The 26,916-nt window shown below is 40.3% G+C and overlaps 1 protein-coding gene across 1 annotated transcript in view; it reads left to right on the plus strand.

The window, feature by feature from the left end:
• faf1 (Fas (TNFRSF6) associated factor 1) overlaps positions 1-26,916 on the plus strand; it is a 66,846-nt gene that overhangs the window by 31,689 nt on the left and 8,241 nt on the right. Inside the window, exons 9-18 of the mRNA XM_031307291.2 lie at positions 1,369-1,464; positions 1,612-1,735; positions 1,860-1,923; positions 2,025-2,106; positions 10,536-10,690; positions 15,415-15,551; positions 15,646-15,734; positions 20,637-20,717; positions 21,184-21,261; positions 24,799-25,011. Of these exons, the coding sequence (XP_031163151.1) occupies positions 1,369-1,464; positions 1,612-1,735; positions 1,860-1,923; positions 2,025-2,106; positions 10,536-10,690; positions 15,415-15,551; positions 15,646-15,734; positions 20,637-20,717; positions 21,184-21,261; positions 24,799-25,011 (1,119 nt within the window). The remainder of the gene's footprint in view (positions 1-1,368; positions 1,465-1,611; positions 1,736-1,859; positions 1,924-2,024; positions 2,107-10,535; positions 10,691-15,414; positions 15,552-15,645; positions 15,735-20,636; positions 20,718-21,183; positions 21,262-24,798; positions 25,012-26,916) is intronic.

The raw sequence follows: 26,916 nt of genomic DNA on the forward strand, positions 1-26,916 counted from the left end.
GGGGGGTCCATGTTTTTACATGATGGGAATCAATCCATACACTACACAAATAATGGACGTAGCAGCGACGTCGCCCATTTTTTGTGGACTACGGTTTTGAAGCTTAGAGTTTGACAATTTGAGCGGCGTCATCCTAGTTTTTTTTTAAACCGGACGTGACAATTTTTGGACGAGAAGGCGGAGCTGGGGAGGATGAAGCGGCTAACCCGGTGTTGTTAATGGTGCTGTGCTAAGCCAAACGCTAAAGAGGGAAAGTTAGGTTTTGTTAAGACGAAAACATAGACAACACCCAAAAACAAGTTCACGGCTACTTTAATGTACACAGTACGGATTGCTAATCCTCTACCATGATTGATATGTCGGCGTGTAGCCCCGCCCCAAAGCATCCCCTGCGTTATCGTCAACTTTAACATAAATGGGACCATAATTTACAAAATGAACATCATGCTGTATTGAAGAAGACTTGAAAGTAGCGATTGAAACCATAACCTCATTATTAAAATGTTTACTGAGGCAATAAATCAAGTGAGAAGTAGGGTCATTTTCTCATAGACTTCTAAATAAACTGCCTTCTTTTTGCCAGTGGAGTCACCTCCTGTTGGAAATTGGATAGAATGCAGGTTTAAGGCATTCTTGCATTGGGTTAACTTTTCAGACCCGGAAGCTCTGGCCATTATTTTTTACAGTCTGTGAAATAATCTAAAATCTGCCACAACATTTTTTTCAAAGGGGAGAATCTTGAGTTTCACACTACATCCTGAAACTGCCTTGCCTGTATTGTTGATGTCCCTTGGGGTCTAAGCCAGGAGACACCAGCTGTAATGAGTCCCTGCTGAACGCTGACATTTTCAGTCCTGGCTTAGGATTTGGGAGCTCATTAGTCAGGTGTTCGTATACTACAAACCACCATCACACTAACAGCTACTGCAGGTGTACAGAAACCTCATCAAGCTTTTCCCCTGATTAGAAAGATGAAGCCTGTGTTTGAGAGTCATAAAGTATCTCAGGATACGGTCTATGCATCTACAGTCTGGGGAAACCTAGTCCAAAATACGCTAACCACAGTATTTGAAAAGGTACTATGATGTACACCTTGAGAGTCAGTTGTGTGAAATGTGTTTTGTTCTATATCTAAGTAGTATATCTATGTACTATCTAAGTTCAGTCTTTGGTAAGGAGTAGAAATAAGTGACATCCCTCTCGCCCACTAATGAACAGATAGGACTCAATTTTACTTGATGCTAACTTTGAGTGGACTAAGATTTGGGCAGTAATCACATATAGTATTGTCTAAGATCTCAACCAACTGGTTGGCCTTGCTTGTTAGGCTAGACTTAATCACTCTTTCATTATGTTCCCTGTTTTTAGATGACGCTAGCTGTCTCTGGGATCAGCTATCCTTGCCATCACCTCAGTGTTTGTCGAAGGTCCTCACCAGCCAATTCCCAGGAACCCACAGAAGAGGTATATACACACACTCTTTCCTGTGGATTGCCTTCTCCTTGGGCACTGTGTATACATGCTATCTTGTAAAACACAGTATAGAAATGCTTCTTTTAATTACTCTTGTTGAAATAAATCTGGAAATGAATAAATCATTTATGTTTACAGTGTGCAGATGTCCATATGGTCAGCGACAGTGAGGGGGATGATTTTGAGGATGCGTCAGAGTTTGGTGTAGACGATTCAGAGATGTTTGGAATGGGCTCCTCTACCTGTCGGAAAACACCTATGAGTAAGCACAGTGGAGCATCTTAATGTTAGATTAGAGTTCCTAATTTTAGCTCCAGGTATTGTATTAAATGCCAGTGACATGCATCTCAAAGCTTGACCATAAAATATTTGTTGTCCCTTTACAGTGCCAGAGAATAGTGAGAATGAAGCTGATGCCTTACTGCACTTTACTGCTGAATTTTCTTCAAGGTGAGCTAAGTGTCAGGTGCTTCAAAGGACTTTAAAATCAGAGAAGGCTGGCATTTAACAATGCGTTTATGTACTGTTTTTCTGTTCTGTGTGTCCTTTAGGTATGGAGAGACCCACCCAATGTTCTTCATTGGCTCTTTGGAGGCAGCGTCTCAAGAGGCCTTTCATGGCAAAGCCAGAGATGTAAGTAAGCTGATTGACTGTTCAGTAACTCATAAGAAGGTTTTTAATTTAGTTAGATACTATAATAGGTAACACAATCCTGTTTTTCAAACACTTTTAATTTGGACTGTGTAAAATACGAGGCAATGATGTTACCAGTGTTGGATTGTCCTTTAGCACTGATGTCACCCCTGCTGGGTGAGCAGTTTTCTTTACTTAAGACAACACAGAGGAGCAACACAAACTGTGCTGGATATTATTCATTCTCTATCTATCAAGGGACATGCTGCGTTTCTCATATCTTCTCCTTCATTACTGTGGTACGGTGGGAATTTAAGACACAGTGGTCAGTATTATAACCAATTTCTGTATATGCCTAGTCTGCAGTCCACGCTGCAGTAAATTGTAGAATGGATCTTCCTGTCCTGAGGACCGGTGAGGTAGAGTTGATTATATTAGTTTGGCAAAAGCTATATGTAAACACACATAATGTAAAGATGGAATATAATAGAGACTGGGTACCTTGTCAGGTATTTTGGTTCTTATCAGTACTCACCAGTCAGTCTGTGTTGCTGACAAGGTCTGGTAGTTACACTTCTCCTGCTATAGAAGATGAGACCATGAAGAATTCCTACCGAAATCTTAGCAGCAGGGGACTAAAAATAGCAAAACAAATTGCAAGGGTCTGCATTGGTGTGGTATGTTCCTACAGGAACCAGTGAGAAAATAGTTTGTGCTCAACGAAGTCCAGTTTGAAAAATACATCCGTGAGTTTGAAGGCTTATCAGATGCCAAAGCACTGCATGGTGGTTTATACACTTGTGAAACTGAATTCTTCAACTGTAGTTTTTCTCCTACATCTCAATAATTGTTTAACAATCCAGTTAGCACATTGTTACACTGTTAATGAAACAAGGTATTCTTCCTGCAATGTGTGCGTGCACATGTTTGATTTACCACTGCACTGCAGTATGTTTCTCGTTTACGTTGATATTGCACTATGGTAAACGTTTAGCCAGGTTAAACATGTCTTTTTTTTTTTTTTTTTTGCTGGAACCCTCTGCACTAGCACCCAGTCTGCACTGCACTGGCTACTGTCCCATGAGAGGTTGCAGTTTTTCAACACAGAGCTTTTGTTAGTCTGAACGCAGCCTTGGTAGACAAATTATAAAAACCCCAAGAGTAAAATAACTTAACTATGAAGTACCTTAATAATGATTGTAAACATTACCTAAAATGCAGGGCATATTAGGCTAAATGCCAATTAACAGAGGTCTGGCTATGAGTTGTTGATTGCATCATGACTCGCAGAACTCCATAGAGGCCAAATAATCTCTGCCACACTTGCAATGAAGTCTGAAAAATCATAACAGCATATTCCAATCATAAACTGAACTGAGAGCAACAAAATAAATTTAACCAACAGGTGATATGATTGACATTAACAGTAAAAACTGCTACTTCTCATACCACAATAAATGGCCTTCATTTGCAATGTGTTTACATTCATACTTTATTTAATTCAAAGTCCTTTTTTATACAGTGTGTACTGTTATTTGTCTGCCCCGTGTCATGCTGTGTGGAGAAGGCTTTATAGCCACATTGATATCATTTCGTCAAAACCCTCATCAAATTTTCACCCTGACAGCTGCGGCTTTATTTTTAGCTGTCCACTTTCCCGCTTGTTTTTTTGGCTTTTGTCCTTTTAAGGATGCTTGTATCAACTGACAGCTTGTGTGGATTACAGCCTTATTAGACTGTGAGGACACAGCAAGATGTTAGGGGGGTTCAGATCACCAGGCACACAGAGAGGGAGGGAGGGTGGAATAGATGATAGTAGGGGCACAACGTGGTCTGAAAGAAGAGAAGGATGCAAAAAAGTTCAAGTTAGTGGAACAAACTGAAAGAGAAGAAAGAGAGGAATAAAAGCATGAAAGGCTGCAGGATAAGGGTAAGCGATAGAGAGAGTGTGAAATACACAGAGATGGAAAATAAACCTGAAGAGAAGCTTGGCGTCTCGCCTGCTTCCCAGCTGATCTCCTCTCCTAAGCCAGCACAATATGGCCGATGTCTCCCTGGTGTTCGCACACTCTGTACTGTACCACTGTGCTCTACACAGCGCAGGGGCGAAATAGTATTCTTTTTCACTGTATTTAGTTTTATTCTGGGTGAGCTTGACTTAGTCTGCCAACTGTGTCGTGGTTAGAATGGCTTTAGGGAAGCTGTATATGTGCAAAGAATTTTGCATGAAAACATAAGCTATTTGATCTGTTCTGTGTTTGTCCTGTTTTGTCACAAGCGTCCTAGACGACAGGCCAAAACATGCTGCTTTTGACGGTTTCATTACACAGTAGCATATGTGCACGACTACGTCGTCCCTTCTTACATCTGCCCAGCCATCCCATCCTTTGGTCTTTGCTTCCATTTGAAAGGGAATCTAGTTTTTGTGTCGTCCATCTTAGAGAAAGCTGACATTCATTAAGGGGATATTGGAATAGGGCAGATTTGACTGAAGGGGGACTACTCAGTGGGTTTATAAACAGAGGAATCAGTCTCACTCTCTCAAAGCCTGGGAGAGGCTAATCACTAAGCAAAACACTACATTTGATGAAGTGTTTCTGAAGGTGTGTGTTGGGGGACTGTTGAGATAGACTCAATCCATCCTTAATGAAAATGCTTTGGGCTGCAGAGCTGAGCTGAGCTGAGCTGAACCCTCTTGGGGATCAGTGGTTAGTCAGAGCGTACAGAGAGATAGGCCACCCATCACTAACCTCGATCCTCACTAAATCCCCATCAACGCAGTGGTTAATCACTCTAACCCCACTCTCCTCTGCTCTCCACTCCTCTCCTGTCTGCCACACACAAAGACACATCAAAATTCATAGCCTTGCTGGAGAGGGGAGTTCATGGATTTATCACTGCCAAGTATCTGCTTTAAAAACCCAGCAATAGCCGTGCAGAGTCAAGAGGAAAGAGCAGTGGTGAATCAGAATGGCATATAGATGCTAGATATCTATCAGATCTAGGGCTGTACATCACAAGCAACACTAAGTCATGGTTTATTGACTGCACCTGAAATGATTACTCTCAGGCATAAATAAATGGATTATGGGTTAAATCAATGTAGAGTTAGTAAAAGTGCAGGAAACTAAGGTAGGAATGTATGTGGTTTGTTTAATCACACGTCAGAAAGAGTTCTGAATTTGGTGCCGTTTCTGTTATAAAGACGTAATGTGTTTTCTGCAGGGTGTGGAGATCCTCCTGTGTGGTTGGTCATCGATCTGAATGTTTTCTCCCACTATGTGTTCAAGGTCATTAGATCAGTCATTTGAGCTCTTCATTTTGAAGTGTTTGCTTTTCCAGACTGAGCCTGCCATCTGTAGAGCAATCCCTACCTGGACTTCTCTGTCCTTCTTTCCTGCTGTACCTTTCTGCGTATGTCTGTATCTTACTCACTGGTCCCCTCTGAACCCTGTTAAACATACTGTACCTGTGAATCAAAGCCTCTTCTTGATGTGATACAAATGTCATCCATAGAAGACAAGCCTTTGATTAACCCATTAGCTATCTGTCAGGAAAAAGACACCACAAGCCCTAGAGAATTTCCCTTAAAGGTCCCACAAAAAGGCTTCAATTTTAAAGAATAAATCCAGAGTGTATGTCATATATATATATATATATATATATATATATATATATATATGCATACAGTATGTGCTGCAATATGAGACAATACAATTTGGTTATATTAGCTTTCCCTTAAATGCAGAGTGCCCTCCACAGCTGTGGTTGTGACTTCATGTCGAGTGAGTAACACTTTGTAGTTGAAGGCTAGTGCGTAAGGGGATTAGTTTGGTTGCTTTCTGTTTTTTTTTGTTTTGCAATAGGTAGTGTTCGTGCTATGTGCACACACTATATTTTGCTAGACGCTCAAATAAAATACCAAAAGTAAATAGAGTGATTTCAGACACAGCCTATAATACAGCAAGCCTGCATGAAAAATGTAATTTCTGTAATTACTATCAGAAAGCCCTGTTGTTTAGGTTGCATCATTTGATCAACCGTCAACAGAAAAGTTTTTTTTTTATAAACATAATAGAAAGATAAATATATTGTGCCTCCATGGCCATGGAGAATACCTGCTTATGATTGGTTGGAGGGTAGTAAATAAAGTAAATACTCGAAGCTTGAAGGCTTCTCCTAATTATTGAAGAAATAATTTCTAAATATAATGACCTATATAATAACTACATTAACTATTTAACTATAATTTACATTATTCTAATGTTGAAAAATATAGTACAAGGACAAAGCTTCAATTTAAAAAGTGCATTTTCCTCAAAATGTCACTACTACTTAAATTGTACATTGATGTCTGGCAAGTGACAATGGTATGTGGGATAATTGACAATGAACAGAAGAGTTATAAGTGTAGGGGGTTAATTGTCTCTGTGTTCTGCTCGCCTGTATTTTTCAGTAGTTGTATGGCTCATCATGAATTATCCCTTAAAACATATCTAAGAATCTTCTGTCTGATAATGTTGCTGTTTTTATTCATAATTAAATTGTTAAGAAAACTATGCTGTTTCAGCAGGACATTTACTAAAGTAATTTGCTAAAATGTCAACTCTCCTCAGAATAAGGGAAATTAAAACTATAGTGCCCAAGTATTTTATAGTAATGAACATCCGTTACATTCAAGCCATTGCCAAATTAGTAGATACAAAGCTAATAAAGCCTATCAGCTCCACAAAACTCTCTGTATTTCTCAGTATGGCTATGTTTACAGAATGGTGTCGTCCGGCAACTTTCGCGCACAGCAGCTCGAGTGATGTGTTTTAAGTCCCCACTGAGAAAGGATAACAGCAGCGTTCAGCTTTGGAGACGAAGACGACATAACAATTACAAGATAATTACCTCTTCTGAAGAGTCAATCATGTTTTTTTAAACATCTGTGTCCTCCTTGATTTGACGGGATAAACTACTATCAACTGAATGGAGGAGGGGTGGGGGTGGGGATCACCGAAGGCTTGCGTCATGTGGACGCGCCGACAGTGTTGTCATTACTTAGAATTCTTCATGGGGGCGACAGAAACTATGCACTATAGCTTTCAATGTCAGGTATTAAAGTGATGGTTCGGAGTAATTTCACCCTAGGGTCCATTGCACCATGACCTCGAGCCAAACAACCCCCCATAAGCTTTTTTCCCTTGTTATAACGTTGGTCAAGTTAGCATTATTAGCTGGTTAGTTTAGTGCAGGCGCTAATGGATCCAGGTTTGTATCTCGTAAATTACCCCACTAATAATGCCCAAAATGATACCAAACTTCTACAGTAGTACAAATAGGTTATGTACTCATAAAACGATGGATTGGAAAGTTTGTAAGTACACCAGGAGTTTATTTAAATATCACTTGCCTGCTGGCTTCTGCTCTCTGCTGCTACTGCTACCGGGCAGTAAGAGAGCTTAGGGACGTCTAGAAATTACAACACCGAAAAGAGATACAACAAAAAATATTTATTAATTTAACTTATTTTTTAAAAGTAGTACAACTAGCAGGAGACAAGTTATAATTGAGGTAAGTTTGGAGACACTACCTTACTTAATCATTAAATTAATAAATATTTTTGTTGTATCTCTTTTCTGTGTTGTAATTTGTAGACGTCCCTAAGCACTCTTACTGCCCGGTAGTAGTAGCAGCAGGGAGCAGAAGCCAGTAGGCAAGTGATATTTAAATAGACTCCTGGTGTACTTACAAACTTTCCAATCCATCGTTTTATGAGTACATAACCTATTTGTACTACTGTAGAAGTTTGGTATCATTTCGGGTATTATTAGTGGGGTAATTTATGAGATACAAACCTGGATCCATTAGTGCGTGCACTAAACTAACCAGCTGATGACGCTAACTGTTGACAACGCTAACATCGAGCCCAGTGTTCGATCCAGGTGAAAAAACCTTTTGGGGGGTTGTTTGGCTCGAGGTCATGGTGCAAAGGACCCTAGGGTGAAATTACTCCGAACCATCACTTTAATGATATAAACGTTTTTATTCAAATATTACATCCCACACTGTTGCTATAACGTCAATACTGGGAGCAGACCAGAAGATGAAAGTGTTGTGACATCTGGGCCAGAGATCACTTAAATCAAAGAACAGGTATGGTCTGAAGCAAAAGGATTAATCAATTTACACACCAATGTTTAGGACTGAATTCTTTACCTTTTTTTTAAGCAGAGTAATAGCAACTATTAGAGCTATGACAGAGGCAACCCGATTATCGGCCGTCGGACTGTCTGCCGAGGTCGGTGACCCGAGTCTCTTTGGTGTGTTCCGTCGTCAGTTGGAGGAGCCGTCGGCGTTCATTTGGGCCGATTTGACTTCTCTCAGAATCTGACAAAAATCTTTTAAACTGACCTTTGTCGATCTGAAATGAAGACAGATTCAGCAACTGCATGGCCTATTTCTCACTTAAAATGTTTTCAGAAACACGTTTCGGTGAACTATTTTCGTAAAATATGAGATTGTATTCCGAACGTTCCGCCATTATGGTCTGTTTTGAAATTTGGGAGAAGCCAGACCCACGTGACGCGTTCGTCCTATCAGCTGCCGGTTTTCATTTTTTGGGGCGACAATACAGATTAGCGCCGCCTGCTGTTATGGAGACGTATTACGTCTCATGCACGCGCAGAACGTACGCTCAAGTCGGCGTCGCTTCGGTGTGTTCCGAGGCACTTTTTTGAACAGCTCGGGGAGACTGATCAGTCCGACTGCCTTTTCTGCCGATGGTCGGTCGTCGGGTTGGTGTTTTAGAGCCTGTAATTGTATAGTCAGAGGCTCACTCTGAATCAATGCAAACACTGTTTATTGTGTGAAATCTTTAGTTTCTCTCACACTCACACAAAGCAAGCTTAGATTCAGGTGAGCAGGTGTGAGGAAGGGCTATGGGGTCACTATCTAGCTCAGGTTAGACCTAGTAATTTAGCTGAACTGAGGGATTTGCTCCTCCCTGCTCAGACAGGCAATACAAAAGATCTGACTTGAAAGCGGAGAGGGAACAGAGGGGTATGGACAGTTTAACTAAGATGAAGGAGTTCAGTTGGCGAAAATGCCCACTTTGATTAGTCTTTACACTTGCTCTAATTGAGCATGCATGTGTGTGAGTGTGAGTCCTTCACTTTGTGGGTACCACACAGTAAAGTTTGTGCATCTGCGCATGTATGTTGGGACGTCAGTGTTTGAGTGTGTATCAGGTTTTTTCATGTTATAAAACTCTCCCTCCCCTCACACTCATTCCTCTCTCAAGACTGAATTTGCTTGTCTTCTCAGCATGAGTGTTTAATCTTTTCAGGCCGTTGAATTGGCCCAATGAATGAGTCCCCCAGCTCCTTCTCTCTAGGAGCCCTGGAGATTATTCTAAAGCACTAATCGTTGAGCAAACACAGCAGTGCTCTCCCATTCCTATTCTACAAAGACCACAGTAAAGCACAACTTCTCCTTTCACTTCCCATCACGTTTTACGCCCTGTGTAGATTTTTTGCTTTTTGACGTACGTAGCCTAGATTACTGCTCCTGAGAAACAGACCTCTTGACCCCCCCTACGCAGCCATGGTTAAAGATGAACTAAGCGGCGACTGAGAGAGTTTTTCTTATTTGTTCTTATATAGCAAGAGAAGTGACATATAATTTAGAGAGCATTATTTCCAACATTGTCCCCTGGAACCTTTTATGTTTGTGGGTGTGTTTGTTTTTTAATTAGATTGTCAGTTGGGAGAATCTGCCAGGCTTGATGGTGATGGTGTCAATATCCTTGGATTTGGAGCTTCGTCAATATTGTCTGGCCCTGCCGCTACTAACCTGAACAGGCTGCTGGCATTTGGTGTAAAATAAATAGAGTGATTTGTCTGTTTTGTTTTCTCCATATCTTAGTCGCCTCCAAGAGAAGTTTTATTTACACCGCTCTCCATGTGATTTTGTGTGGTATTTGCTTTTTTTGCCAGTTGTGGCCTTGCTGTGGTCTGTAGAAGTCATGCTGGCTCTGCACCCAGTGGTCCCTCATGTCATTTTATGGTCATGTAATGTGGAAATGTCTCATGTAGCTGACAGATCTCACACTGCAAATCTGAGAGTAATGGATTATTTAAATGTCATGCTTATCATTTCAGATTTGACGGTTCATTATTTTTTAGAGGTGTTTCTGTTATAGTTAGTCACCCAACCTGTAAGCAATAGTCTCTTTTCCTGAAACCTAACAAAAGCTGTGCACCCATCTATTAACAGCCAACTATACTATTATAATATATATTATACTATATTTGTTGTGTTTCCCCCAACACCGGATCAACTCTCAATGAAATAAATAAATCTGTTTCACTTCAGCAAGACAAATGTCCAGAGGGAATCAGTGCTACATTTTGCTCATATCTTTTTCTTTCTTCTCTCTACAGAGAAAGCTGCTGGCAATCTACCTCTACAATGATGACAGTGTTCTCGGCAATGTCTTCTGTTCTCAAATGATGTGCGCTGACTCCATTGTCGCCTACCTGAGCCAGAACTTTATCACATGGGCCTGGGATGTCACTAAAGAAGCTAACAAAGCCAGGTACAAGAGTTTGTTTTCAAATGACTTGCTGGTCATAGAGCTGAACTTAAGTTTAATACATGCTTTTTTTTACTAATTGTTTGATATATATATATATATATACCCTAAACACGTTTGACTGAAATAAATATACAGTGTACATTTTATTTGGTACACATACATGGGGTGGACACAATAATAGGAACACCTGTATAATATACCTTAAGTAAGTACAATAGTTCTGCCTTAAAATATTACATTTGTGACACTTAAACTCAGCTTAAACTATTCATGCCAGACAAGTATGGATTCAACTTGAGAAATATTTTACAGATGTAATCCGTGGTGCTCTAGTATTGGATTGCATTGTAGTATCAAGTTGTCCTGTTATTGTGTCAGCCCCTATTGCTACAACTGTAGTACCACGTAGTGTCCAGTTTTAACAGTTTTAAGCTACAGTCCATGACACATTGCTACATGAGTGATCAGGAAGGTTTCAACAAGTCTAGTTTATATTTAGTAATATATTTAGTTATATAAATTATTAGCCATATTTCAAATTGCAGTAACACATGGATGCTGTTATAAAGCTCAATCCAGTGGTTTTCCCTGGTCTCTAAGTCTCATCATTAATCTAGTGAGAAAACAGTTTTGATAATCACTCAGAATGATAACCAAAAATATAAGTCTGGGTTGTTTAAAACCACTGAATTAATTAATTAATTCTCTGGATGTCTCAGAGATCCAGGCATCAGAATTATACTGTGTTTAGCATTTTGCCAACTGTAAAGTTAAAGTAGAGCAATAACTAAACATCTAAGCCCTGACTGCATGCTTAATCCTTATGTTTTATTTATGTGTGGCTTACTGTCTGGAGGAGTGGACTGTTTGCATACTGAGTTGTATCTAATAAAGAGGATATTGAATGTATTTCAGTAGGAGAGCAGCTTGATTGTGTGCAGAGGGCTCTGCAAACTGCCAGAATTCCCTGTTAAGGAAGCTGTTAGTATCTTGTTTTACTATCAACGGTTTTTGATACTTCTATCAGAGGAGGTGAATATAGTTTTAATTAGTGCTCTGCCCCACCCTGTTACTTGCAATTATATAGTTATTACAATTTGAATCCAGCAAAGACTGAAGATGAGATCTGTGTTTTGTCATTCCAGTGTGGTCAGCTTTTAGAAAATGATCTAAAATGTTAGTGTGGATGGAACCTCATTTGACACATAAACAGCAAAATCTATTTACATTAGTGTGGACATGTCTTTAATTGCTGGCATTCAGCTCTCACTCCATTGCTCACACCCTGTATCTCTGTCTTCTCATTCTGTCTTCTACTTCATTCTCTTTTTGAAGCTTGAAGGTTGCATGCTAACAAAAGGCGTTGTGTTTGCATGGCAAGGCCCCTGATTGGGCAATCTTGACTAAGCTGCCTGAATAGAGAGTCAGTGGGAGATGAAGGACTCCCTTGGAGTCCAAACATCTCTATCTATAGTTTTGGTGCAGCTCCAGCAGTCTGTGTCAGTAACTGGCAGGTCTATGTGACACCTGTTTATTAGGACACAGGTCCTGCTACTATAATGTTTTTTTTTTTTTTTTTTAATAATACAGTTTGTAGAAAATGTTGGAAATTAGTTTGAAAATAAATGTAGTCTGCAATGTGTAACAGATGATCAGATCCCCTGTTGGTTCAAGTGTTAAGCTGTGGAGAGATGGAAGTAAAGGTGGACCTGCTGAGGGTATGATTGGGTTCGCTCTTACCATTGTGCCCAGAGTTCTCTCCTACTTCCCCTCATCTTTCTGCTACATCTTTTTCTCCCTGATCCTTCAATCTCTCTTTATTTCCCTTCTCTTTATCCTACTACCTCAACCCTCTCTCTCTCTCCCTCTCCCTCTCCCTCTCCCCAGAACCTCCAGAGTTAAGCCTGCCCTCTGGTAGCAGCCATTTAAGAAAGACTCGCACCGTGACCTCACCCCTCCATTATTTCTTTTAAGGAAATTCCCTCCTTCCTTCATTCCACTCTCCTTTCCCTCCCATTGGCCTCCTTTTGCTTTTTGCCCCAGCTGAGTCTTTTTATTGCACATTAAAAGGCAGGCAACATCTGGAGCTTTTCATCACACACAGCTAGTCCCAGCTTTGCTGCTAACGCATGCACGCACACACGCACGCACGCACGCACACACACACACACACACACACACACACACACACACACACACACACACACACACACACACAGCTTCTCTGCATTCTCACGCTCTCTGGTTGATCCAAAGTGACTGGTGATTGGCATCAATCACACAAGCTGTTAGAAAGGTATCCTGATTTTGTGTGTGTGTGTGTGTTGAACCTGCTGATGTTGGAATGTGCCTGTTGCTTAGCTCTCTGTATTCTCACAGGCCTCCTAGTTTAATGATTAATTATGCATAAATGCAGTTCTGCTGATTGGATGCCAGTGTAATTGTCACCCATGGGAAATTAATCTAAAATATCGTACAGGTGCCGTACTGTCATTGCACATCAGAAATATTCAAGCTATAGGTAGATAAACGCACTGAAAGTAGATCATTTTATCAGTGTGGGTCATGCTTCCTCAGTACTATTACACATTTTATTCAACGCTAACATATCTGTACAAGCACCCCTAAAAATGAAACAAGTGACTTTATTGTCTTGCTAATTATTTTGTAGGGAGCATACAAAGGCCTGACACAATAGTATAAGTGTACAATGACCAAGAAGCACACAGGTGTTCATGTTATTGTTAATGACCTTTGAGTGTAAGCTGGTGTCTTAACCACAAGGAGCAGAAACCAACATGCAAACCTGTTCTGTACACTTGACTTCTCCTCTTGACATCCTCCTACCTGAAAACATAGCAGGGAACAAAATGTCATTTTCAATTCAAAACATGTCCATGTTTGCTCTGAAACAAAGTGTGTATGACACAGTGCGCAATCAGGGCATCCGGTTCCCATACATACTCCCATACAGGTGGCTGGCAAAAATATTCCCTGCAGTGCTACTGTACTGCCTGACTCATCAGCTGCTCAGTGGAGTGAATGTCAGGTCTAACCAGTCGACTTGCATCTTCACGCACCACTTTGATTTGAAGAAATGTGATCTGACAGTTCAGGGAAACATTAACTATTTTAGCTGTCTGGATGTACAGTGAGAGATAGAGATGGGACTGGTGAAAAATTAGAAGCTGTCAATCACATTAACCATCGGAGCCTTAAACTCACCTTAGCTGCAAGTTCCACGCAGGTGTTTCCTCTACATTTAGTTACCCCTGAAGGTTTTTAAAGGCCACAAGTCTGGTATGGACTAGGCTACATTCTTTACCATGTTATGTTATGGCTGGTTGAGACCGTGCTGAACTGTTCACCTCAGTTCCTGCAGTAGTTTGACTTCCTCCTGCCCTCAGTGTTGTGTCCATACTTGTTCTATAGGTGGATTGATCTTAAGTGCTTAATATGTTAGTTACAGCCTTTCTGTCATGCTTAGTTACAGTGGATACATATACGTGTTTAGGTTGTGTTTACAGGTCGAGCAGTTTAATGTTGTGATGATGATATTTTACTGTGGTCGACTGACTTCCGTAGTTTTGAGATTGAAACCAAAGCAGGTTGGCTTGTGTTTGATGGGAGATTTAAGATTGGGTTACCCTTCAAGTGAGTGTCCATTGTTCCCTGGCCTTTCATTACAGGTTAGAGTTTCGCTGTGGGCTATTGTTATGATCTGCCTGGGTCGAGGTCTGAACAGGGACAAATGTCAGGACAAAATGATCAGTAGGATTTAGGGTACCCAACTTCTTCATTGCAAGAATTGGGTCACTCAAAGTTCAACATTTTTGAAAAGTGTTGTTTGACTCATATTCCTAAAACATCTTTAATTCAGTTCTGCTTTGAGCTTAGGGGCTGTGTAGCCTTCACATCTTTCACAGATCTTTAAGTCGATCATCCATATTTTCAGCAAGTACTAGTACAATTATTACTTTAGAAAGCACTACAATGAGCTCAAGTACTATATTTCACAGTTTAAGAAGTCTGCAAGTAGCTCCCTCAGCTTTGGCTTCATGTTTTAATGAGTTACACCCCCTCTCAGACAGCATACCTTCCATCTATCTTCTTCTTCTGACCCGCTGTCCCTCCATCTATTCCATTACTTCTCTATTTTACCAGCCAGTTATTAAAGTAGATCTTATTAAAAGGCGGGAGAAAAAGCTAATCTATATTTGCATTCAGTCTATAGCAATTCATTAATATTATGACATTTACAGGGAGCTTGGCGGGGCCCCGGCTGCCTGCTACCCTTTTCCCTCTCTGAAATGTTAATTTAAAAAGTTCTGTCTTTGTAATGGAATAAGAAATCCTCTCTTGCGCTATCAATTCTGGGTGTCTGGTGAGGAATACTAATTCATCTCCGCTTCCAATTGAGATAGCATGTCACTCTGATGGAATAGGAAAATGCAGAATTGGTTTTAAAGTCCTTAATGCCACGAGTGGTATGTATTTCTCTTTTCTGCTGCACTTGAAAAAGCTGGAGTATATGCCTTCTTTTCCCCATGTTGTAAAAATGTTTGTGTTTGTACATGCATGTGTATGTATGTGTCTGCTTTTTGGTCTATGTATTTTTTTTTTAAATGACAGGTTTTGACATAGTTGTTCAGTGCCAAGAAATTGAAATTAATTGAATAGAATAAAAAGATACATTTGAATTGGATTATTTCTTTGTCTTCCAGACTACTCACCATGTGTACAAGGCACTTTGGCAGTGTGGTGACACAGACTATACGGACATACAAGACAGACCAGTTCCCCCTGCTCCTTATAGTCATGGGCAAACGAACATCCAATGAAGTTCTAAATGTTATTCAAGGTAATTCAACTTTAATAGTTTGATAACGTCTATAGATATATTTGTTACTTATGTAAAAACACAAAGACTAAATTACACACTGTTTTATCTTTAGGCAATACGACAGTGGACGAGCTGATGATGAGGTTAATGGGAGCAATGGAGATCTTCACAGCACAACAACAAGAGGACATCAAAGATGAGGTACAGTTTGAGTACAATCAGAGCGCCTGTGACTTCAGTGAAACACAAATGTCAAGCTCTGATTCTTAAACATGTAAAAAAATGATTTGGATTATTCTAAAAAGAAACTTGCTCATGCCTGATGTTAACTTCAGTGGCTCAGGTGCCCAGTAGTCTCGCTTGCCAGACCTATCTCCACAGTGCTGCGGAGTAAGGTCTGGCCCCTCCACACATACACTCCTGGATAGGAGAAAAATGTATTTAAACCAATAACAATCGTCTTGGGCAGGGCTAAGCTCTGGTTTAGTGACGGTGTATCTGCAAAATGGTCTCGGGAAGGAACTTGTTTTGGTGGAACATTTGCACCCCGCAAAAGAAAACACATAAAATATTAAATGAAGTTAAAGCTTTAGTGCATTACTTTTTTATAATAATGAATGTCCGTTACATTCAAGCCATTGCCAAATGAATTGCTACAAAGCTAATTAAGACTATCAGCTCCACACAACTTTTCTCAGTATGGCTATGTTCAGAAGATTGTGTTGTCTGGCGACTTTCACGCGCAGAAACTCAAGTGAAGATAATGACCTCTTCTGAAGAGTTCATCATGTTATTTTAATCCTCCGTGTTCTCCTTGGCTACTAGCAACTGCGTGGAGGACGGGTGGGGTTGGTGTGCAATCACGGAAGGCTTGTATCATGTCGACGCACTACTTATAATTCCTCATGGGGGACACAGAAACGGATACAGATACAAACTATAGCTTTAACTGTTCAAGCAATACAGTAACGTGAGCTATTTAAATTAGCTGGATACATGGTTAATCGTAATTTGCTCTTACCAGTGTGTCACCGTGTGTATTTTGTCTGTATCAAATCCCTGCCAATCGGTCCCAAAACGTCCCAGTTAGATAGTAAATGCCGTAAACATATTCTTTGTAAATCTTTACACTCATTCCCTGAAATAACCAAGCAGGCCTGCCTTGTTGCACGATCCAGATTTTCAGCAAATAGCTTGCTAGCTCGAAGTTTGTTGATGTTTCCCGAAACCAACGGAGTTTTGCCAGGCGATGGACATCCGGCGGAAGATCAGGCAGCACAGATGTTCCGGCGATTTTCTGGTGAATGAATTTTCGTCCATCCAGACTAGACCTCAAGTAACAATTCAAACCATCTTTACCTTAATTTCGTTGATGACTATAGCCACATTCAAAAGCCCTGGTGGGACAGTTGAGCCAGTCTTTTACATCCTGCTTAGACATAAATCAAAATATGCTGAGACAGATCAGACGCCATTGTTGTGGCATATTGTGGCATTCTTGTAATGACAAGTAGAGAATACTTGACTATTTCACCTCATTCTCCTTTAGTTCTAGTTTAATGTGCCAACTACACTCTTTGGTTTTTTAAAAGGTACAGGACTCGTCTTCCATTCACTCCAGTGTGTAGGTAACTACTCCAATAGAAAGTGGACAAACACGATTGAGGGATACACTCCATAAAAGAAAGTGAGGCAACAGTGGTGGGAGTCTTTTCATGTGATAGACAGGAATCTGGGACAGTATGACAGGGAGGTCCCCTCACTTTCAAAGACTTTCACCTGACCCTCTTAACCATTTGCTGATGTGTTTACTCTGTGACATCAAACAAGAGAATGAATGACACACTATGTGTTTCTGTCCTGACAGATTTTCAGTCAGCAGAGTATTGGAGTAATCTTCCCATGCTCTTTTCTCTTTAATTTTAACAATTTATGGTCAGAGATTTAGGAATTTGAAACAATATATAATAGTCTCCTTGTAGGCTAACACGTTTTAAATTGTTTTTTTAATAAGATACACAGAGATTAAAGTTAAGATAGATTTGTGATCATTAATAAGACCCTATTCTTCTTCCTACGTATCACACATACTAACTGTGAGATTGTCCCTTATTCCCACACTCTGTCAGCCTCTCACTTACATTGTTGTGTCTCTTTTTTAACTACTGTATCTATAGATGACAGGTGTCACACCATATAAAAAATTAAACAGTTAAAGATTCAGTCAACCAAACAGCCTGTCCAACAATACTAATGTGATAGTCATAGCATTTCAGTTATGGGAACCGTGGTGTGTGACACACACGCACAGACACACACACACACACACACACACACACACACCCTGAGGGTTAGACTTCCTGAAGTGGTTTATGGAGTATTGAGTGACAGCTTTCCCTTTGTGTTTTTATTATTGCTACAATTATCTGGCTTCATTTTGGATTTTTCACACTTCAAATAATCATCAATGACAAGAAGCGACAGGAGGTATTCAGAGTACGTACATGTGTCAGATCAGACTGTGATTCACACTTAAGGCTGGCAATCATTTCATTTTTCAATATTAGTACCAATGAGTACCCGAGTACAGATACCAAAAGAATATTTCTCTCAATACCTTATTTTGATAAATATAAGCATGTTTTTTCTGCAAAGCCCAGTTTTTCAATTAACATATAAGTATATATATTAAATGTTGTCTAAACACAAGCTGCCGTACAAGAACTTTGCCGAAATTAAACAGTCTAAACCTTACATTTAAATGAGAACCTGGCTGATCACAGAATGAGTATAGACTTTCTATGCCAGCCGATACTCTGTGCTACAGACACGTTTTGCTTGCTACCAACGAAGTATTGACATTCAATACCTAGCCCTATTCACACTGGAGTACTGACTTGGGTCACTACCTTACATTGTGTATTGACCTTATTAAGTAATATTGTTAAATATTGAAACTATACTTCGTAGTTTTAATAAAGTAGCATACATGCTTCTTGTGTCATCTTAAAATAATTTTGTTTAAAAAATAACTGTGCATGTTTCTTTTCTTAAAAACTGATTTGATTTTGTCTTTTTCTTATGACATCTGCACAAAATAGTTGTATTTCATTACTGCTTTATCATCACTTTTATAATCATTGCAACAACTGGCTTAAGATCTGTCAGAGAAATAGGAAATCTGATTAACCATGGCACAGTAGTTTAGTAAAGCTGTTCTGAAAGATATTAAAGTGTGATAATTAACCAGGCGTGGCCTGCCAGAAGGAAATAGCTTGTGAAAATGTAAAAAAAAAAAAGACAGCGTAGATTGTATAAGTGATGATGAAAGCATAACGTTCCAGTGTGATTATTCATGATTAGTACCAATAACCACAGGATTTTAGTATATCCTATATCTGACAGAACCTATCCCATCTCCAAAGTGAAGTCAGCCTTGATACTGGACTAATCCCATTTTCACTGTAGCAGCTCTGAGGTGTTTGTGTATTTCCCACTCTCCCTAGCTTGCTTCCCTCTTTCTGTTTTTCTCCTTTTTTTCATCTCACCTTTCAAAAGACAAACTCAGACACAAACACAGACATCCACCATATCCAGACATTCCACTTTGACAGTGACTTTTGTGTCTGACTGGAAATGGAGCAGCTGGACAGCCACATTGTGGCTTCAACCAACCTTACTGACTCGCCAGCCATTCCTCTGGTTGTCTGTGTTTTAGCTTAGTAGTTTGTAACAGACTGACGACTCACTGCAGGTTCTGTGGTCTGCATCTGTCAGCATTATAGGCTATTTTCAGCTCAGGTCATCAGCCAAAACGAACCAATGTTCAAGAGAAACAAACATGCATATGTTTTTGTATTTGTTGAAACTGAAGCACCCAGGGGAAATATAACCCAACATCAGAGGAGTAAGGTCTACAGAAAGAGCCAAGATTTAATTCTGGACATTTTGCTGTGAAGTGACAGTGAGCCACAGTACTGCCCAACAGCAAATAATTAGATATACAATATGGCCCAATTAAAGTAGCTCCAAGCCACTTGGTTTGAATTAAAAACTGTTTTTTGCAACACTTATTTGTTCATGAACAAACATTAAATGTGTAACAGCTTGCATTTCTGACTTCTGACCACTAAAATAGGAGTTTATTAGCACCACTATAAGACAGCACATGGCTAGCCAGCTTGATGAGTAGCCAAGATATACTGTAGATCTGGCAAATCTGTTTGTTCTTTCCCTCCAAAGATAAGGTCTTTAAAATCACATTGTGTGTTGAGCATTTACACGGTAGATTAATGTTTCACATTATGCCTCTCATGCGCATTAGGTCATTCAATGCAGATGGTGCATTTGAAAACACATTACAATTGATCATTACAAAATGAGTATCAAACATGAACTACTGTGTGACCTGTTTGCGTGACTCGGGGTCAGTCTTTTGAAGGTGGCCACTTTTGATGCTTTTGTCCCTCTTTACCATTCTTTTACAGTTTCCTTTCAATGTTCATCTATTATGCGGGCCAAAAGCACAAATGTATCCTTTGCATTTTCTGATTGAATACAACAATACACACTGTCCTTTTGCTTAGCCACTGCCTAACTGCACAGTAGCCCTCTGATCATCACAATAAGCTTACTTTGCCATATCCAGGTTGGCACACAGCACGGGCCTTCAGAAAATAGAAAACCAATGGCCGTGCAATGTTAACACAATGGACACTCGTATTTAGTCCCAGTCTTTATAAAACACTTTGTAGCCACAGCAGGTAGAAAGAGAAGGGCCGTTAGTCCCCTTCCCTCTGTACAAACAGGAAGAAAGAGGCAGAGTGAATGAAAGAGAAAGGGACGATGAAACTGAGATGAAGAAACATAAAAGAGGCTCAGGGTCTGGTAAATGACAGCCCGGTCACAATGAATCCCCTCTGGTACTACTCTTTCATACCTGGTGTTTGTACGTAACCACACTTGACATGCTGCATTTTCTTTTGCTTGGTTCTCTCTGGCTCCCACACACCGCACCTCAGCTTAAATGTTTTGTCCTTGTGTGTCCTTTTATTATGTTGTTAGTTAATGGGCCCCACTTTCTTTCTCCCTCTCTCTACCCAGGACGAGCGTGAGGCAAGAGAGACGGTGAAAAGAGAACAGGACGAGGCCTACCGTGTGTCTTTAGAGGCTGACCGCAAAAAGGTATTTTAAAAATTAAAAAACAAATTGTCTATTTGATACACTGGGGTCTGAGTAAGTTGTGGTATACCTTAACCACTACTATGATTTTAACTCATTTTTTATTGTACGGTCAATACAATACATCTACGGTCGAGTTTAATGCTCGAAAGACATTAATGAAATACGATGACCTTGGGCTGAAACAATTACTCGATTTATTGATTAGTCAATTGACAGAAAATTATTTAGCAACTATCTTGATAATCGATGATTATGATTTAAGTCTTTGAAAATGACTTAAGCTTTTGAAATGTGAGAATTTCCTACTTTTTTCAGATTTTGTGTCATGTCATTAGCTCGTATTAGATTTAGATACTTGAGTGTCTAAAAAACGAAGTTATATAGTTTTTTAATTAAATATCAGAAACTTGACAACCAGTGGGAAACATAGTAACGGTATTAAGCATTTTGTTTCTTTGTTTTTCAGAGAGAAGCCCAAGAGAGAGAAGAGGCCGAGCAGGTTCGCCTGGAACGAATGAGAAAGGAGCAGGAGGAGGAGAAGGAGGTGAGAAAAACAGCCATACACATACGATACTCATTATGCAAATTACCTAAATTAATATTCCAACTTCATCAGTGCAGGGCTAAGCAGTGATATGTTTTGCCAGCGCACAGTGATTGTGCCATTCTGCTGTCGTTTTTTTATCTGCCTTGCTCTCACTTCACAATAATGAGTCAATTAGATTGTGGTCTTGGTGAAGCCTGCCAGTCTGTGGAGCGTGTGTAGTGTGGGTGAACAGGCATACAGCCATTTCAGAAGAATTAAATATCCTAATTACAGTGAGGCATGCCCCTGTTAATGTCACCTTACATGCACACAGGTATTGTTCTGTTTGACTGCTTTACATTGGTATAGCACACAGCCTTATATTGAAACCCAAGTGAACAAAAGACAAGAGGCAATTCATGTACACAGGATTGAGTACAAACACACACACACACACACAACCTAAGCAAACACACATATTCACTTGAAAACAATTATTGTATGAGAAGAGGGGGCAAACACACACACACACACACACACACACACACACACACACACACACACACACACACACACACACACACAGGCAGACACGTACACTGTCACGCATGCAGGAAAAACAATAATTGTCTGTGAGAATGGCACCAATGTTGTAATACAGTCTATAGTAATACAGTGTAGTCCTGCTGGTTGTTGTTTACTCAACAGCAGAGAGCCTCAGGGCACTGAGAGGTATTGGGTGACCCGGCTCGCTCAGGTGATTTGTCACTTAAGTTAAACCGACAACAACAAAAGAACCCCTGGTCGGGCCTTCTTAATTATATCACTGTAGTTCACTAACCAAACTGTGTGTGCACACTTGTGTATTTTAAACAACAATAGCCACTTTGGCCTTGTGTCTCCTACTTATATAAATTGTCTCTGCCCAAGCTCAGTGGTTTCCATGGTGTCTCCTGTGCTAACATTCTAGTGTTGTGCTTGTGCAACAGTCTAGATATTCATAAATATGAGAGCCAACAAGAGCTGCTGGACTAGGACAATGGCAACTTAAGTTTCTTAAACTGTTAAGCAGGACCTAAGTGAATCTAAAATGGGATATGGGTGCCCTTTTGTTTTATCACAACACAATACTGCATTTAGTTGTGTGTACTTCTAGTTCTGATGAGCTTAGGTCCACAATGACACTGACAGACAAACACAGAAAGTCTATTGGGAATTGGCATTGAAAAGGTTATCAGTTATTCTACTTATTGACTTCATTCTTGATATGTTTTTGGATAGAAAAAGAATACAAACATGCATAGGAAAGGACAAAGCTTTAAATTCCAGTAATGTGAGAAATTAACAATAATTCACTAGCAGCTTGAATTGAACATTACATTTTCTACAATAGATAGTAAGTAAAGTGAGAGAAATCAGTATTTAATAAAAAAATAACATATTCCTATTCAAGTATTCATTTGAGTCTTCTGAGGTAGTAACATAGTAGCGTATATGACAGAATATGCAGACACAACAAAAACATAATTTGCCACCAGAGAGCGGACAATGCTAGTGGGAATGCTTTCTCTGATTTTGTGCCTTTGTGCAAAGAAGAGTGAAATAAAAGTAGGAGCTGGTGAATTGAAGGGGGGGGGTGTATGTGCATGTGCCTATGTAGATTAACATTACTATTTACCTCCTTCAGGGGTCTTAGCATACAGTTGTGCGGCTGTCAGGTGCCCCTCTCCCTCCCCCACCCGTCATCTGTTTGCTTTTTGTGGTTAGCCGAGCGGAGCTGGAGAGGCAGATAAATGGATGGATAGATGCTTCTGATTATTTGTGTGGAGCAGCTTTGTCCCGAGGCCCGACCAGACGTGTGTCCTGTGGTTTCTTTAGGGACGCTACCTCTTACGAGTGGCGGTGTTTATGCTTGTGTCTGTGGTTCACTGCCTGTCTGCATTTGTAGGTCCACCACCACCACCACCACACACACTCCTGTCTTTTATTTGTGTATTTGTGTGTAAGTCTTTCCCCGCGGGCCCCTTTAACTCAGTCAGCATCAGCTCTTATACCTGTGGGAGCTGATGGTGGAGCGGCACGCGCGCTACCCTGCCCACCCAACACCAGAAGCTGCTAATGAGCTACTGTTGTACACTCTTATGAAATATAATTGCATTATGGTGTGTAAATAAAGCCGGGGCGTGTTGTCACAGCATATGCTCCCCGGCTGGCCAAACAGGAACAACAAGCCGGGGGGAGGAGGGGCAGGAGCAGTAAAAAGAGGAAGGCTCCAGGGAGCGGCTGAAGCGCGGTTTTTGGAAGAGCAGCCCAATAACAGGAGAGCTGATTACCTTTACTGTGGAAGATGACAATTTGATGGTTGTCTTTGACTATAAGATACTCTCACTCTGGTGTAGACAGTATTACCAAATGTTGTGTCTTTAAGATAAGCTTTAAACTATCTGTGGTACACACTGAGATATTCAATAGGCACAATCTCAGATTTCCCGAACAGACAGTAAGAAAGCATGAAGCACCAGGAAAACACTTGGCTGTTTTCAACATACTGAAATGCTACTTGGCAACCTTCTGAGCTACACCAGGCTAGAGGGAACAGGGTGAGACACAGGGCAACTAATTCAATAACATTCTCAGGACAAGAAGATCCTTTAATTAATGTGAGGCAATCAGACTCTGGGAGCAACTTCTTGGCTTGTCTTTCATACTTGTTTGGATAGTGTGTCGTCATCTTCATCACTGCCAGTGTTACTGTTGAATCTCTGGTTTAAATGTACTATAAACAGAGAGCCAGGGCATTTTTTTTTATTGTTACACTTTATTGAATCTCAGATTGTTTCTTGTACTCCAGAGGACTTTGTTTAAGTTTTTCTTCCTCTCCTGCACTTATTCAGTTTGTTGTCTTTTACCATGGTGTTTTAAATATGCATACAAATAAACAAACTAAATTAGAAGATGTAATCAAGAACTAAATTATCCACTAATTTAATAATTTTAGTATTAACCTAATAACTTTTGTTTTTGCTCCCTGTCACAGTATTACTTATGCTGACTCTGCTGTCAACAAACTGTAAAAAGAAAGAATTATAGAGAGACTTTGTAATGCTAATAAGCTTGAAAAAAGAATTGCAGCACCGGTATTGACAGCTGCATCCCACCAGCACCTGTATGTTAACATCTCTGCCTTCACTCAACACAGCGAATCACTACTTTTATCTAAAAAACATTTCATGCTTTACGTTAGTCCTTTCATTTCACTGATTCATTTTCATGTATTAGTATTAATGGAGCATTATTTTGTGAAGAGAGGAAATATATTTCATATTTGTGTCATTTGGAGGAGTCCTCGGCTTCTATTTGCATCTTCTTCACCTACACTTGTCCAGTGTGCTCACAGAATTCATGATTCCTATGTTACATCTGTCCTCTACAAACAAGGAAGTCTACCTTTAAACAATAAGGCCAATAGAAGACTTTTCTCTAGTGATTATGAGGTGTTGACAATTGCCAATGTGCTGTACTGACCTAAATACTGGATTTTCACCACCTCTTCAGGCAATCCGCTTGTCATTGGAGCAGGCCCTACCGCCAGAGCCCGAGGATTCAGGAGAGCAAATCAGCAAACTCCGAATCCGCACACCAAGTGGAGAGTTTCTGGAAAGGCGTTTCCAGGTCAGCTGTAAGCTTCAGGTCCTCTTCGACTTTGTGGCCTCCAAAGGATACCCCTTTGAAGAGTTCAAGCTCCTCACCACCTTCCCTCGTAGAAATGTGAGTGGTATACCTTCCTTTCTTACTTAGAAAGCCAGCACGTTTACAAAATATTTAACCCCTTCTGCTTATATATGTCCAGTGAATGGGCTTTGAGAGAGGGAAATGAAAGATGTATTATTTAGGGAGGTGAAGGGAGTTGAATCCTCCTGTTATCCAATTGCCGGCTTAATAACAGTTCTCTGCAGATACAAACAAGTGCTAAATTCATCCTTACTGCAGAAGAGTAGCAGCAGGTTATGAAGTGTTCTTGGCCACAGCTAACCTCTCTGCTGGAGAGATCCACAGCTGTAATTGGCTTTTTTTCAGTTTGGGCCTGGGCTGAACCTCAGGCGATGGCGGTGAATGTAGAGCAGCAGGGACAAGAGTTAAGACAATCTGTTGTGGCTGATTGATGATTTAGTTTCCTCTTGCTTTTTATCACCGTTGTTTTGATTGTTTGTGTGCTGCAGCAGCACTGATGTGTCGCTGCTTTTGTTTACTCGTACCTGTGATGGAGTTAAGCCAACTGTTTATCCATCCACCTGCGCACAGGTATTATTCAGTGCATATTAATTAGTATCATCAGTCTATTGTGAATACAGTACACTATGACTGTGTTAGGATACAGTTGTCAGCATTAACAGTAGTATTCTCTATGGCTCTTCTGCTGACACCCAGCAGCCATCTACAACCAGTCATTAGAGCGCCTGGTCGCCGCACTCTGTGGTAGAGGGCTAATGAGCTCTGTTTTAACTACCAGTTTAATTAGCCATGCTGCTGGAAACAAAAATGGGATTTCCATTAATCAAGAGAGAAGAGAAGTGTGTGTGTGTGTGTGTGTGTGTGTGTGTGTGTGTGTGTGTGTGTGTGTGTGTGTGTGTGTGTGTGTGTGTGTGTGTGTGTGTGTGTGTGTGTGTGTGTGTGTGTGTGTGTGTGTGTGTGTGTGTAGGCTTGCCCAGGCAGTGTGCCATCGTAGTCTGTAGAGACTGCCGAGGCACAAACACCTCAAACTAACACACACATTAACGCGTAGCTCACACTCTTCATTTCGTCACAATCACACACTTCAACACATGCACAAATATTTTCAAGCAAACACATGCCCCACTCACAACTTTGTCACTTAAAGGATTCACAGTTGTCTCTTTATAATCAAGAGTAAACATGTGTTTGAGACAGAGATAAAGATGTGTCTGCATCGCAGATGAAATTCGGGCAAAAACAGGATGGGAGGATTAAAGTGGTAGAGAAGCGAGGAGAGGATGGTGACTGCAGAACTAGTCAAAAAAAGAGAACAGAGAAGACAAAAGCTTAAACAAAGAAAAGATTTAATCAGAGAAACAGTCTGAAAGAGAAAAGGATAGAGAAGACAAGTGGAGAAGATATTAAAAAGAAGAATATGGGAGATAATTCCAGAAAACAGAAAGGAAAGAGATTTGCGGAAAGACAGAAGAGAAACAGCTCAGTTGTAGTGCCAGTATGAGGCTGTGAACACAGGCCCCTGTCTAATCCTGCAGCTCTGTGTTGTAATTAAATGAGAGAGAGCGTAGAAAGCCTCCATCCCGTCCAGACGCTCTCACTGTTGCTCTGCCAGGATCAGTGGATAGAGGATAGACCACTATTGCATTTGTAATACTGCACAACTGTTGAAACCTTCTTTCCTTTTTCTAGTTTGCATCAGCTTTGTGCAGTGTCACTCTTTCTTTTGCTATTTCCCTCCTCGTCAGCCTTTTTTATTTAATTTCCATACATTGAGCTGTAACACAAATTAGTGGATCTACTCAAGTCATGTTGAATATTTTAAACTAAAATTACTACATTATTGACCAGGAAAAGGGCTATATATTGTGAATCGGTAAGTCTGGTAACACAGGTTTATTCCTATTTGTAAATCAACTAAATAAAACATCAGAGCCAGATAAC

This window comes from Sander lucioperca, chromosome 11 (assembly GCF_008315115.2).
Source record: "Sander lucioperca isolate FBNREF2018 chromosome 11, SLUC_FBN_1.2, whole genome shotgun sequence".
In the NCBI taxonomy this organism is placed as follows: Eukaryota; Metazoa; Chordata; class Actinopteri; order Perciformes; family Percidae; genus Sander; species Sander lucioperca.